The sequence below is a fragment of the Amblyomma mixtum genome, chromosome 9 (genome assembly GCF_055824585.1).
Source record: "Amblyomma mixtum isolate Tamu chromosome 9, ASM5582458v1, whole genome shotgun sequence".
NCBI lineage: Eukaryota > Metazoa > Arthropoda > Arachnida > Ixodida > Ixodidae > Amblyomma > Amblyomma mixtum.
The window spans coordinates 86,112,616-86,127,022 of NC_143020.1; the positions used below are offsets into that span (position 1 = coordinate 86,112,616).

General features: G+C 44.8%; 1 protein-coding gene across 1 annotated transcript in view; it reads right to left on the bottom strand.

The window, feature by feature from the left end:
- Positions 1-12,104: 12,104 nt before the first annotated feature.
- Positions 12,105-14,407, bottom strand: part of LOC149329978 (uncharacterized) — a 143,257-nt gene continuing 140,954 nt past the window's right edge. The window contains exon 8 of the mRNA XM_089559338.1: positions 12,105-12,829. Coding sequence (XP_089415464.1) covers positions 12,105-12,829 — 725 coding nt within the window. The remainder of the gene's footprint in view (positions 12,830-14,407) is intronic.

The following is a 14,407-nucleotide window of genomic DNA, read 5'->3' on the forward strand; positions in this document are numbered from 1 at the left end:
TTTGGTTCGGAGCGATAATCTGATGATGTCTTGCCTGAGCTGTATGCTTAAATATGCCACCTTTCCATGTAATGAACAGCTACTTGTTAGTGTCCTTTTTGCGCCGCCGTTCATTTCACCATGCACCAACTCGCCCCTCAGGCCATTCTCCTGATGCATCCTTTCCCTGCATCTTTCATCAATAAAATAATGTTCGCTATCTACCAAATGCTAGAAATCCATGCATTTTTCAATCAAGCACTGGCAATATCTAAGAGGTTGCTTGTAAAATCCCGGCCTAAATTTTTAATCACACCAATAATGACACCATCTTCTTCTCCTGGAGCTGCAGGATGCAACATTGCCAGGAATGAGAGGACCTCTGATGCGTCAACCTCGGTATAATCTGAAGAGGGTGAGGCTGTGCACAGAGGGATGTTTCTCCGCGTCTGGAAATGTAACGCCAGTCCCCAAGCAATACTCTCCACGGTTTCCTGAGCCTTTTGTGGTGATAACACTGTTGAAGAAGTGAGGTGAGCGACTGGAGAACTCTTGTCACGTCCCATGAATCTATACAGGGCCTTCAGATTACGAGGATTTCAAAGATATGTGTTTAAATTTTGGTTATATTCCTCCTAGGCTTTTGCAATTGTTCTTTTTAAAGATGCAGAGAAAAATTTGTAACTTAACCAATTAGCTGGACTCTGGTTGCAGGATGGCTTCTTCCAGGCCGCTTTTCTGCGACGATAGGCCTTCTCATTCTTCAGTCCACCAGAGTGACGGCTCTTCATTAGAGGCTGCTGCGCACACAGTGAATATTGAGTGGTCTACTGCACTTTACCAAAATGAAACCGTCTGCTGAGCTCTGTCATCCCGGCTAGCACTGACTATAAAGGCAAGTAAGGCAGACATTAAACTTTTATAAACACTATGGTGGACAAATTTATGGGTTACATAACTATTTTTGAGCAGACATAACTGGATAGTGAAAGTTATAGGAAAGTGGTCACTAGATGTACCTGAATCTTCTGTCGACCAATCAGCCTGCCTGCTGATGATGTTAAGTCAATGGCTGAGCGAGCAAAACCTCGCATAAAAGTTATTTCTCTTGAATTGCAGCAGTGTACAGCATTTGCAGACAGCCAAAAACAGAGAAGCTGGCCGCAGGAATCAGCACGACTTTTCCAATCACTATGGTGGTAATTAAAACCTCCTGCAATAACTACACTGCTTTAGCCAGCCACCAAGCTGTCTAAACAGTCTGTCCTGTGTACACCTGGAGGAAAATAGACATTAGCAATTGTAATATCGGCACACTGCGGAAATGAAATTTTTGATTGCTAAAAGCTCGGTCAGGGAGACGAATTTTCGTAGAGATAGATGCCTGATGAGACATATGTTTAGATAGCATGGTTACCAATCCACCTCCCCTACCAGCATTTCGATATGATCTGAAAACTCTTAAAGTTTCTCACTGAAAATGATTTATAAGGTGATAACCACCTTTCTTGTAAAAGTATGATACCAGGGTTATGTTTGTGAATAAGTAGTTCCAGAACTGGAATAGACGAGAGTACGGAGCGGCAATTCCATTGTAACACTTTGATACCAGCCATGATTATTCACCAATTGAAGAGGCAGAAACTGCCTCTTTGATTGGTTTATTGGGGTTTAACGTTCGAAAGCAACCCAGGCTATAAGGGACACCACAGTGAAGGGCTCCGGAAATTTCGACCACCTGAGTTCTTTAACATGCACTGACATCGCACAGTACACGGGCCTCTAGAATTTCGCCTCCATCGAAATTCAGCATCCGCGGCTGGGATCGAACCCGCGTTATCCGGGCCAGCAGCCAAGTGCCGTAACCACTGAGCCACCGTGCCTCTTTGAGGATATCAACATGGGCAAGAAAATTGGGTGGTTCTTTTTTAGTTTTCATCTGGGGAGAACTAGGTTTAGATGGTGACAAGGAAGCACGATGCTTCTGCGCACGACAGGACATTTCGACATCTGTTGTGCAGATGTCGGGGCAACATGCACTGCCAGGAACAGAGATGTTAGATGGGACCTGGGAAGCATCAGGAGGCGATGTCGAGCGGCTAACACTAGCTGCACAAGCTGAAACAGATGCAGATGTTGCTGCCAGAACGGATGTAGATGGTGACACAGACTGAACTGCAACAAACTGAGCCAACACCTCAGAAAATGTGTTTAGCATTCACTCAACCGCAATGTTAAGGGCTTTTTCTACAGTGGTGACAGTGGAGGCAGTCAAGTTGGACTCAGTGTCCCCAACAGAAGCACGCACATGACTAGCGTACAAATCTTTTTCCTGTTGAGAAGAGCGTAAGCATCAGCTCTGGAGCCCCGCTTCTCTTTGGTGACGTCTAACAAGCTGCGCTCTTCACTGCGTTTTGTGCAATCGGCACCATCTGCTGGGTGGTTATTGCTGCAGAGGCAGCAGTGAGGCTGCTCTGGGGTGCTGTTATCAGGAGCATGACCTTCTCCAACGAAACGGCAGCAGGTCTCTGACTTGCTCTGCCACTATGCCCGAACCGCCAACAGTTGGTGCATTGCAGAGGGGGCGGTTGCAGAGTGTCTGCATGGTATACAATTGGCCAGACTTTTAGCTCGTGAGGGTAGGAAGAGCCGGCAAAAGTTGTTATTACAGATTCGCCAGCAACATGCGAGCTGTTTACCTCTCTACTGCAGCGATTGACTGAAAGGACTCCAACTCCTGGTTTGGTTTGGTTTGGGGGGTTTAACGTCCCAAAGCGGCTCAGGCTATGAGACGCCGTAGTGAAGGGCTCCGGAAATTTCGACCACATGGGGTTCTTTAACGTGCACTGACAGCGCACAGTAAAAGGGCCTCTAGAATTTCTCCTCCAAAGAAATTCCGCCGCCGCGGCCGGGATCGAACCCGCATCTTTTGGGTCACCAGCCGAGCACCATAACCACTGAGCCACCGCGCCGGCGGACTCCAACTCCTGCATTTTTAAAATTATTCTATAATTTCTTGCGGGGAAGATACTGGGTCGATACCGCGCACAATACCCTTGACACATGCAAGCTGTTCGGGAATGAATGCTCTCACTGACAATGAGCTGAAAATTTTGCACTGAAGCAAGACTGCTACACAAGCGATGTCTGAGGACTTGCAGACAATGTTCTTAGCTCCTGTTGAATTCGTTTGGGTGGTTTTCATTTTGATCGCACCCTCACCGATTGGGACGAGAGCCACAGGAATTGCATCAATGCCATTTTTTGGAAGGACTCAAGCGGCAGGCTTTGGGCTGGCAAGCTGGCAAACCAAGCGGCCAACCCTCCACCTGGGGAGGTCAAAGACATCTCTCAGCGAAACGCACCCTCAGGTTCACATGAACTGCGTCTTAACCGAAGCCTTGGCCAAAACCCCCCAACGTAGAACGGCCTCACCAATGATGAACAAGCCGGAACCACCAGGAGAACCACAGAAAAGCAGCATCCCGCAAGGATACGTCAGCGCACTCCTTCCGTCTTATTCTCCTTACAGACCGACAGCACACAAGTTATGTAATGCAACAGCTAGAGGAACCTGGAGGAACTGTCACAACCAGCAACACACGTAAAGCTGGTCCCCTTGGCACGATGTGTGTGTGATTATTGATGCCACCCGCGATGCAGCTTGCGCAATCATACATCGCATGGAGGTAAAAAAAACTAGGAGAGAGTGCGCTCAGCCTCTGCAAGCCATCCTCCTCTGACGCCGCTGCCGAGGGCCCTTTTGCGCACTGACTCATGGGAAATAGGCCCTCCTCCACAGTTACCAGACTGCCAACCAGCGGTGCTTTTTAGTGAACGTCCGTGCTCCGATGTAGCGCAGAAGCGCAGCGCCTGTGTTGCAGCTTTGGCGGAATGCGTACCGAGCTCGAGGTTGTCTGAAGGCTCCGCGTCTCAACACTTCTGTTGATTACACTCTTGAGTTTCTGGGTGCACTGTAGAAAACTGCAGGTAAACTTTTCATCAAAGGGTGCGGCCGCGACCTCGTCACTGTTCAACTGTGGTTCATAAAGAGAATGGAGAGGAATTCCTTTCGTCGTTATACTCACATACGGAGCGTTTATTTCAGCGCATGCTATAAGCGCAGAACTCGAGAGTAGACGAAGAAACGAGCCTCTAAAAAAGGGCGCAGCGGCTTCCAGAGCACTCACGGCGGACGGACGTGTTTTGACGAGCGCTTCGGCGCGCTGCGCAAGATTCTATTTCTCAGGCGGACTTCGGCCCGCCCATGGGCCCGGCACAAGTCGTGCCGAATACGCTCGCGCACATACGCGGTTCCGACGTGAAATGCAGCAGTGAAGTATTTCTCTCTCTCTCGCTGTCGAGAGAGAGTGCCGGCGGCTTTACGTCTGCCCCTGCGCGGGGTCTCCCGGCCACTGCGCACAATCACTTACAAAAAGAAGTAAACTGTATGTATACATAGCCGCGCGCTCGTAGCGTCCTGTCTCGGACTAATCGCGCGCGCGGCACACTGCACTAGCTGCCGGGGTGGGGCGCCCGGCCGCGTATAACCGTCCGAGGTAGCACCCACGGAGCGTTCGTGTCACGGGTGCACTACCTGGCGTAGAGCAAGCGGGAAGTCAAGCCCGCCTGCTCGATGAACGCACAGAGGCTCACCATTGTTCTGTCACGGGTGCGCGCACTGCCGCGCGGCCACAGGAGCGCTTCGAGACTGTCCGGGATGATTCCCAGCGCCCTGCAGGCCGCGAGAATCTCGCGACGCGGCACTGCAGAAGCGGCACAGCGAAGGAGCATGTGCTCCAATATCTCCACTGCGCCGCAGTCAGCGCACGCGTCGCTCGGGGACGGTGGCCGCTGCGGCGAGCGAGCAGTTTGCGCTCACCACGGAGCCGTCAGTTAACACAAGCAGATGGTCCCGCAGTTGCTCGTAGAACGAAAGAGCGAAACCGAAACCGAAATCCGGCTAAGAGCTACCACTGCCTTGTCACGTGAGGGCCTATTTCCCATGATTCTTTCCATTATATTTTTTATGACTAGGCTTCAAGATTGTGACGTCATGCTCCCTCCTAGTTTTTCTTCCTCCATGATACATCGTCTCTCATGGTAGGCGTAGGCACGTTACAACAGATGTATAAAAGAAAACATTATTAGGACCATGTGTACGACCTCAATTAAGTATTAACGACGAAGGAAAGTTTGAGCTGTGCCCAAGGTATAGTTGATTGAAAACTGGCATTCAGTTCTGACCTTCCAAAGCGATCGAAAGCAAAACCGAAATTCAACACTGTTGGTTTCGATATCGCATCTGATGTGGCGCAATGCTTGAATTTTGTATCTGAATTTTATATCCGCGGCTTAACTTGTACGTGCGACGGTTTACTGAGCGCCACTGCGAACGGCGCGAATAGAAACCATATGTGGAGATCATTCTCCACTGCACTATAGTTGTTTGAAAACTGGCTGTCAGCTGTGACCTTCCAGCGTGATCTAAAGCAAAACTGTTGGTTTCGATATCGCACCCTCTGCTGCGCAATGCTTGAATTTTGTATCCGAATTTTATATCCGGCTTAATTTGCACGTGCGATGGTTTGCTCGTCGCCACTGCTAACTGCCCGAATAGAAACCATATGCGGCGAATCCTCTCCACTGTATTGAAACTACACTCCGCCGATGCGTTGAATGAGCAGCACTATAGAACGCGTCCAGCTCGAAGCCGCCACGCACAACGCATGTCACGCCTATCGTGAACGCCTTTTACAAGGACCTCATCATGCGTAGAGTTTTAAAATACAGCTCCTGTCCGGGCTTATTTTCAGCAAACGCGTTAAGGTGACGCGATGCAACGAGATCCTTTGGATCGAGGGACACTTCGTTAATTGCGATTGTAGATGGTAACGTTCTACTCCGCCAGTTGTAATCGATTTCGGCGCATTCGTTGTGGAGTAGAGGAGGTACCACCCTGGTATGCGAGCTCCCTGTCCCCTCTTCCACAACCTACAGAGACTTCCATATTTATCTGCCGGATTTTGTCTAAAAAAATTTCTGGGAGCAAATTTCAAAAGCAGATATATATCGCTTACGTGCTTGTCTTTGCGTTGAGTTTTATGGCGCGTATGCGACTACGACTACCATGCGCCCACCAGAGGATAGAATTTGTTTGCTTTTAAGAAACCTCTGGGATGCTTATAAAGCCTCAGTTTGATAAGCTTGCTTTTTTTTTTAAATGTATAAACATGAGACATTTCCACAAGCCCACTTTCTCGAAAGAGCAAACAAGGGTTTTTGAAAAGAGCAGCATATATTCAGAATAAAACAGTTGAAAATATTTTTTCTCACTTTGTGCAGCTTTGTGCATGAACATCGGATATGATTTATGGTGAGCACTTCTCCGCACAACTCGCATGCTTATCATCTTTTGCCAGAATAAAACTGTGTAGTGCGTTCATCCAATATATGCGAAGGCGACATAAAATGACTTTGAGCTATATAGGCGAGCTAGTACATTATCAGGCATTCATGCCTTTTCACAGCGTAAACACAGAATGAGTGCAGTACCTTTTATTTTGTTCTGCTAAATAAATGACCCGATTTGAAACTTTGCAAGCATTGTTCTGAAGATGTTATTGATTTATGATACATTTATACTGTAATCTGGGTATCTAAAATCTTCTATAGGGACTATTGGCACTTCCTCTGTTATCTGAATCATTTTTGCAGTGAGCACAGGTTCTTCCGATTGTATATTCCTCCAGGCTTCGTATTTAATGGGATTCGATATATGCTTTACATAGTTTTCTTGCTTGATTCAGTAACTTTGATAACAATTAAACTACAAGAGCTTTCAACCTAAAAACTTAATAACAACCAAATTATTTCAGCTTTTATTTCTTTATGATACCCAAATAATCATATGACCCAATTAAGTCCCTCATTGCAGTTGTAACCCTTGCTCTTTCTCTCTGCTTGATCAAAATGACATACTTTTCAGCCAAAACGCAGTTGGTCCCAATTTATTTCAGCACTTGCTTGAAAGCCCTTTAAACCTATTTTTTTCTAGGTATATCCATATAAATGACTTCAATGAATCATTTTTGGAGTGACCATGACCTCTATTCTGCTATAATAGGTTTTACTAGGTGTATCTTAAGATTTGCTTCAATATTTCATTTCAACAATTTTATTTATTCAATTCTTACTATCTCAAAGGCCCTTTCAAGGGGTATTACATGAGGGAGCGGATTACAGAGCATAACGCTGCTTCAGTTGATGACTTGGATAGTGATCAATCAGTCAGTATGGGGCATGACATGGCCGGGCAAGTCATTCCAGTCTTTCGCAGTGCGTAAAAAAAATGAAGACAGATGTGCAGGCAGGCGGAAGAAAGGTGGTCTTTTCATGGTTCGTGCAGCTGGAGATGCAGTAGGGAGGAATGATAACAGACTCCTGCAGAACATGATAAAAAATTTGATATAGACAGTCTTGCGATAAGACGTTGGTTAGTTAAATCTGTGAGATGAGCATTGCAATTTAGTTCGGTGACACTTTCTTGATGCTAGTGAGCAAAGAAGATGAACCGAGTGGCGTGGCCTTGTATTGCTTCTAGTGCATTAGAAAGATTGATTAGGGTCTTAAATAGTGCGTGCATACTGTAGTTTGGGCCATACAAATGTTACATAGGCTAATTATTTCAACGATGGTGGTTGAAAGCTTATAGTGTATAGAGTTTATTGGGTACCACATGCAGGGAATGTTCACTCTTGATTTCTTTGTGGCAAGCTTGTGCAAGACATTGATCTACTTTCTGATTGCCACTGATTCCGATGTCGCTTGGAACACAGCAAAATTTTCTCGTGTCTATTTATTGTGGCTCTTGCTACCTTGTGTATGATGTCTCTGACTGGTGGTGTGACTGCATTCACATAGTGAAGTGAGGCGAGTATGCTCAGAGTATCAGTAAAAATGATGCTGTTCCCGATGTTATCATTTACTATTTTTCCTACAACCACAGACACAACGTAACACACTGCAGAAAAGATGGATGCACTCTGAGATAGATGTATTGTTCTTTCCCAGTTGTTTTGTATGACGGCACTTCCAACGTAGCGTGCTGATTTTGAACCATTAGCATAAGATGCTGCGTATTTGTTTCCTAAATATTTTGTAATATAAGTTCATTCATAGTTTATTTTTTTCTAAAAATGTGTGAATGTGTGGTAATGTGAAGTATGTACAAGATAGCATAACCATCTACGTTCTTTAAAAAGCAATTTAAACATCAGCACTAGCTTGGATTTTCTATAACTGATGACAAACTGCCCAATGGTCATCGAAGGTCCCTTAGACGTCCCATGGACATCCAAAACGTCCACAGGACATCCAAGGGAGTTTATTGCCCACTGGGTGGTGCCGCTCACATATACATTTTCCAGAAAGGCTGTCCGAGCAGCCATAAGAACGGGCTGTGCCCGACTGCCAGTCGGTGAAGCAATTGAAGGCTTGGCTCGGTACATGGGCAAGTTGTGCAGTTCCTCGATGATGCTATTTCATTTTCTTGCTAAAATGAAGAGAAATGGGGTCTTAGAAAAAAACTTTCAAAAATGAAGTCACAATTATGAAATCTTCTGGGAACATGTACTTTTGCACGCTGATGCCAAGCATTCATTTAATTTTATGCACAAGTCCTTCTGGAGTATGCTACATAAAATATTGCATAACTTATTGCAATATTTTATGTAACATTTTGCCGCGTGTTTTATACAAACTGACAGGATGCAGGCAGGCCATTGGTTTTTCTTGACATCAAACTATGCAATAAGGGTACAAGTATCGTCCTGCCTGTCATATAAGTTGAATTACAGGGTTTTGAAGTTCACACTTCAGAAACAGGAATACATATTTCTCTTCCCGTTTATGAAGTAAGTAGCAAAATCAAAAATTTGTAACTCAACTCCTACGATAGGCAGGATAATAATTTTACCCTTTTTGCAAAGCTCGATGTCGAGAATTCATATTCACAATGCTGCATTCTTTTTGCCCCTCCTGCTAGGACCCACTTAGGGCCGGCAGTATTAGTTAAATAAATAAATAAATAAATAAATAAGAGAATCCAACAGCATGCATTCTAGCAAGTTCTCTACAGAAAAATTTCTTGAAAGCCCTCAGCAAAAAAGCTTATGTACATAAAGTGCATAAGGACGTTTTAAATAAAATTAAATTACATATTTGGAAACAGCACACAAAAATACATCTTCCAACAAGATTTCATAATTATGACTTTATTAGCAGAAATTTTTTTTAAACACCACTTCCCTCCTAAAACCAAAAGAAGAGACATATTCACGAAAACTTTGCGCAGAATAACACAAGACAGAGGGAGAAACACATACACACACACGAGTGCTCGTGTGTGTGTATGTCTTTCTCCCTCCATCTTGTGTCATTCTGCGTAAAGTTTTCGTGAATATATCGCTACGCCAACTGGCCCAACATTCTGCTCTACCAAAATGAAGAGCCATCACTCGTCTAACTAAAACACAACAAAAATGCTGCAGCAACTTTCAAAACAGACGCACAACTTGAACCAGCCACCAAGTAAGAATTTCGGTTGCCTCTTCGTCTCGCAGGTGAGGCAGCCTCTCTGATCAGATGCTTGGCTCGCATCTGCGAAAACTACTCACAGCCAACCGCAGTTTCTTCTTAATTCAAGAAACTGCAGGCAAGCACCAGTGTTTAATTATATCCCAAAGAACATAGACCGTAATTTGATGCCTTGCGAGCAATGTATTCTCATAATTAGGTCAGCAGCTTGCATGCAGAAATTGCATACAGCAGCTTGCACACAGAATAAAGAAGTCTCTGTAGATGCCGACTTCAGCTGCATATGTTATACCGTATTTTCCGGTGTATAAGACGCGGCTTTTTTTCAAAAATCTTGCTGGTGCGTCCTATACAAGGCTGCGTCTTATAAGCGAATTTTTCGTTTTTTTGTGAATTCGAAAATTACTCAGGTTCATGTTCAAGCTTTTCTCACTGAAAAAGTACCGCTAGCAATAACGCGGTTTTCACACGGTTAATACTTCACTACGGGTATTGCCGTGCGCATCTTTTTTAGGTGAACTTTATTATGAAACGGCGGTGAAAACGACTTCCAGGATCACAAACACACAGCAGTTTCGGAGGCCCTAAACAAAAGTAATATGAATTGCCAAAAGATGGCTTAAAATCACGCTTCTCGCCATTGTCAAGACAAGACAAGCCAAGACAAGCCGTCGTTTTTTTTAGTCGCCCTTTGCAACTGTGTTTGCTCTGTGTGCGTAGTACGTCTATAGTGCGAAGAGAATGTTTCAGCCACGTTGCCTCCAGAAATGGGCAAACTTTTTGATAGCTTACCCGAAGATGAAGACGTCGAAGGTTTTAAGTTAAAATAAAAAGTTGTTGCGAAAATGAAAAAAGTCCGTTCGTTTTTTTTTTTCTTTTTTGCTAAAACGTGGGTGGGTATGCTGTGAGTGTTGCCTTTTTCGATCACTTAAGTGATCGAGCGTTGCTTAAGAACTCACAGGTATGGTGCACGATGGCCGCACAAGCATGTTTAATTAAGCCTCACTAGGCTAACTGGGTAAATTGGGGTACGTCTTATACACAAGTGCGTCTTATATACCAACTTTTTCAATTACAGCCTGCATATATGGCAGGTGCGTCTTATAGACCGGATAATACGGTAAATAGGAGTTTGTTACATTGTGCCAGTTATCTTCGCTCGGATGAATTGCAGCAATTCGTCAAAGACACATTCCAAGTGTTCGTTATTCATCGCAATGATCACGATTTTATTAGGAAAACTCGGCACTGCTGTGCAGTTTTCGTTCGCTTTTTATTTACAACAGGATATGTTCCGAAGATCACATGGAACAATGCAGGAACACAATTACATGCAGTAAACACACAAAAAATTACCAACGGTCTACTCAACTTATGTGGTCATCTTTGTTAGCCTGCGAGATAGCTACATCTAGCAGACTGCTGGGCACTTTTCTCATTTTGGTCAGCTACATTACAGTGAGTTTTACAAAGAGCCAGAAAGTGTTCAACATTTTGTAATGGAAATTGCAATATAATACTCATGTGCACTAAGCAATTTCATACAGTTAACGCAAATTATGAACTTTACAACATACCACAAGATTACAATGTTTTTCGTAGGCATAAACACAGTATTTTTTATTTCAGCAGCCATGACCTTTGCAGCTTGTTATCAAGAACACCTTATATAAATAAATGCTTTTTCAAGTAACACCAACACAACAAAGCTAGCACAATGTGAAATGGTCACAAACACCTGATATTCTGACAACCAAAACAGATTAAAAATGCTGCCGACACAATTATCCATAGATACGTCATTTATATTCAGCGCAGACAATGCACTAAGAAATGATAAAGCAGATATCAGTAAAATATTTTCTTAGTTCCCGTTCCAAACTACAGAGAACCCTTAAAACCACCAAACTAATGCAACACACCTCCATATGAGGCTGGACACTTACACGGCCTTAATCATTCCCGCCACAAACACTGAACAAACACACAAAAATTTACACAAGGTAAAGTTTTCCTCTGTTGTCATACAGACATTTAGAGGTTGTGACATAAATGAGTGAGTTTACATTTTTTGTCACAAAAATTAGCCCCCACAGGCTAAAAGATTAAAAGAAATTTTGAGCACGTTTACTCCACGAAATTTCTTCACCGAGGCAGGCCGACAACTGGCACCAGCAATAAACATTCGATATAAAGTGTTTGAAAGTCTCTCTCCAACAAGAAGTGATGCTATCCACGTACTACCATGATTTTATTTCCATTCATGCAGGTTTATGAGCATAGCAGGCTCACTCTCAGTGTTCAGGCTGTCTGTGTGTTGCCTAAGGGAACAAATGTTTTCTGAAAACTGCATTAGAGTTAATGATGAGAGTTAACGACGAGGAGTTAATGACGAAAACTGCAAAATGGAGTTAATGATGAGGATAGCTACCAACACCTTCCATAGGGTAGTCAGCTAGTATCTTGTTAGCTTGCATACAAAATGGTAGCTAGCAAAACACATTGACTAAGGGCATCACGAACCACTGCTATTTTTTGTGAAGAGCCTTCATGTGGTGGCTCAAATTATGCCTTTTACTGAATCTCTTTTGGCACAAGTCACATTGGTATGGCTTTTCGCCCTTATGGGATCTAACTTGCCCCACAAGGCCTCGACGTACCGCAAAAGCCATGGGGCACAGTTGGCACTGAAATGGCTTTTCACCCGTGTGGGTACGGATGTGTCCCACCAGGTGACTCCTCCGTGCAAAGCTGCTGCCACAGTGGTCACAACAGAAGGGACGCTCACCTGTGTGTGTGCGCTGGTGTCTCTTTAGGGTGACCTCGTGTGAAAACCTGTTGCCACAGTGGTCACAAGAATAAGGGCGTTCGCCTGTGTGAGTGCGCTGGTGTCTCTTTAGGGTGACTGCAAGTGCAAAGCTGTCACCGCAATGGTCACAACAATAAGGACGTTCACCAGTGTGAATAAGCATGTGTTGCCCTAGGGTGAACTTGCGTGCAAAGCTTTTTCCACAATGGTCACAATGGTATGGCCGGTCGCCGGTATGGACTCGGAGATGCACCACCAGATTGGATCTCGTTTTGAATTTCTTGCTGCATTGGGTGCATTTGTGCATCCTATTTTCTGTGGGATTACCACTGTGGTCACCCATGCCAGAAGGAGTGGATTCCATGCAGTGGCTCACTACGTGCCTTTGACTGGTTGAATCTTGCATACGAGATGCGCCACGTCTGATCTCCGTGAAGACGGAACCTGCATTTTAAGACAAAGTACTTTCAACAAAATGCAAGAATCGAAAATCCCCAGTTCACTAGGCGTTAGGGAAAAAAATGAATACAGAGGAGACACTCATCAACAGGTATAGGTATTTATAAGAAGTTTTATTTACCAGATTGACATTAAAGGGACAGTGAGGAGAACTCTATTAATATTTTTTTATAGCAAAATCCGATAGTTCGGCATTTCATGACTTTGTTGCCACTTGGCCAGCAGCGAAAGATGCATTTATTTCTGAGAAATTTGGATTGGAAGTTGAAAAAGTTTTTCCCGCCACTCAGATTCAAACTTGGGATTCTCCTATGACGACACAGGACTAAGTGACGTGAAACACGTTCTCATGACGTAACGCGGACTCCGTGATTTCTGACGGCCAGCATACAGCGGCCTAGCAGCAGCCGAAATGAAAGCTACCGCCGGCCGCATGTTGAAGGCATCTATCGGCTATTGCGGCCATCGCTACCGTCGCTTCGCTTACGTTTGCACTGGCGTTTTGCCAGCATTACGATGGATCCTGTTCTCGAAGTCGTCAACGAAGTTCTCGCAAATAGACACCTTTAGCATACTATGTACCTTGTTACTGTTAGCGGAATACCGGGAGCCCACCTATAGCCGGTGAGCAGGCGCTGATTGGTCCCGATACTGCAGGCGCGCGTAGCTGCCATGTACGTGGTGCCATCTGGCGACGTCAAGGAGATCTGCGCATGCATTGGCTGCGCCTCAGTGATTCGTGGCTCCTCGTGTCCCAGTGTTATTAGAACCATTGGTTCTAGCAACTTTCTTGTCCTATGACGTCATCCCGCTTGTACTTGCGAGTTTGGCCTGTGGCGGCGATACCTGCATTTCGGTTCTTCTCTTTTCTACATTACAAGAGCTTTGTTTTCAGTATGAGTGGCGTTTTTGTAATCAGGAGCTGGTATTCTATCGATACAAGCCAACTTCAATTTCTCCTCAGTGTCCCTTTAAAGTCAATTCAAAACTGAAACAAGATGTCCCTATAGTGATTTCTGCAAACAGTTGAAGAAAACATTTAGCCTGTAAGAAATATCATGAATGCCAGTCACCGCCATTGGCCCTTGCACTGGCATTACTGGCACCTTGTATGGGGCTTTTAATAAGGAGTGATAATACATTATCCACGCTTACCCACGGCTGACACAGTTCAAAACCGCTGGACCCCATCCCATGATCTCGTACGCTACTCAGCGCACGTCGAACACGGCAGACCTTGCTCTGAGAGAATAAATGAACGACACTGTGGCTGAAATAAACAGGCATTTATTGATACAACAAGAATAACGCCAGCTAGCAAGATACACTAAGGAATTAAGGACGTCCAACTGAGCAGCACAGTTACTAGCAAACGTTTGCCTACGCCAGGGCAAGGGGGAAACTCCGAAACAAGACGGGACGAGCTGGCGGGAGAATGTTCCCACCACAAGGCCTCTCTGGACTAGTGGAGAGTGGAGCGCTGCGTCGAAGCGACCATACACGATAAATTGCCTAGCAAAAGAGAGTGTACTCCCGCCTGTGTGCAGCAGTCATGCAATCTGT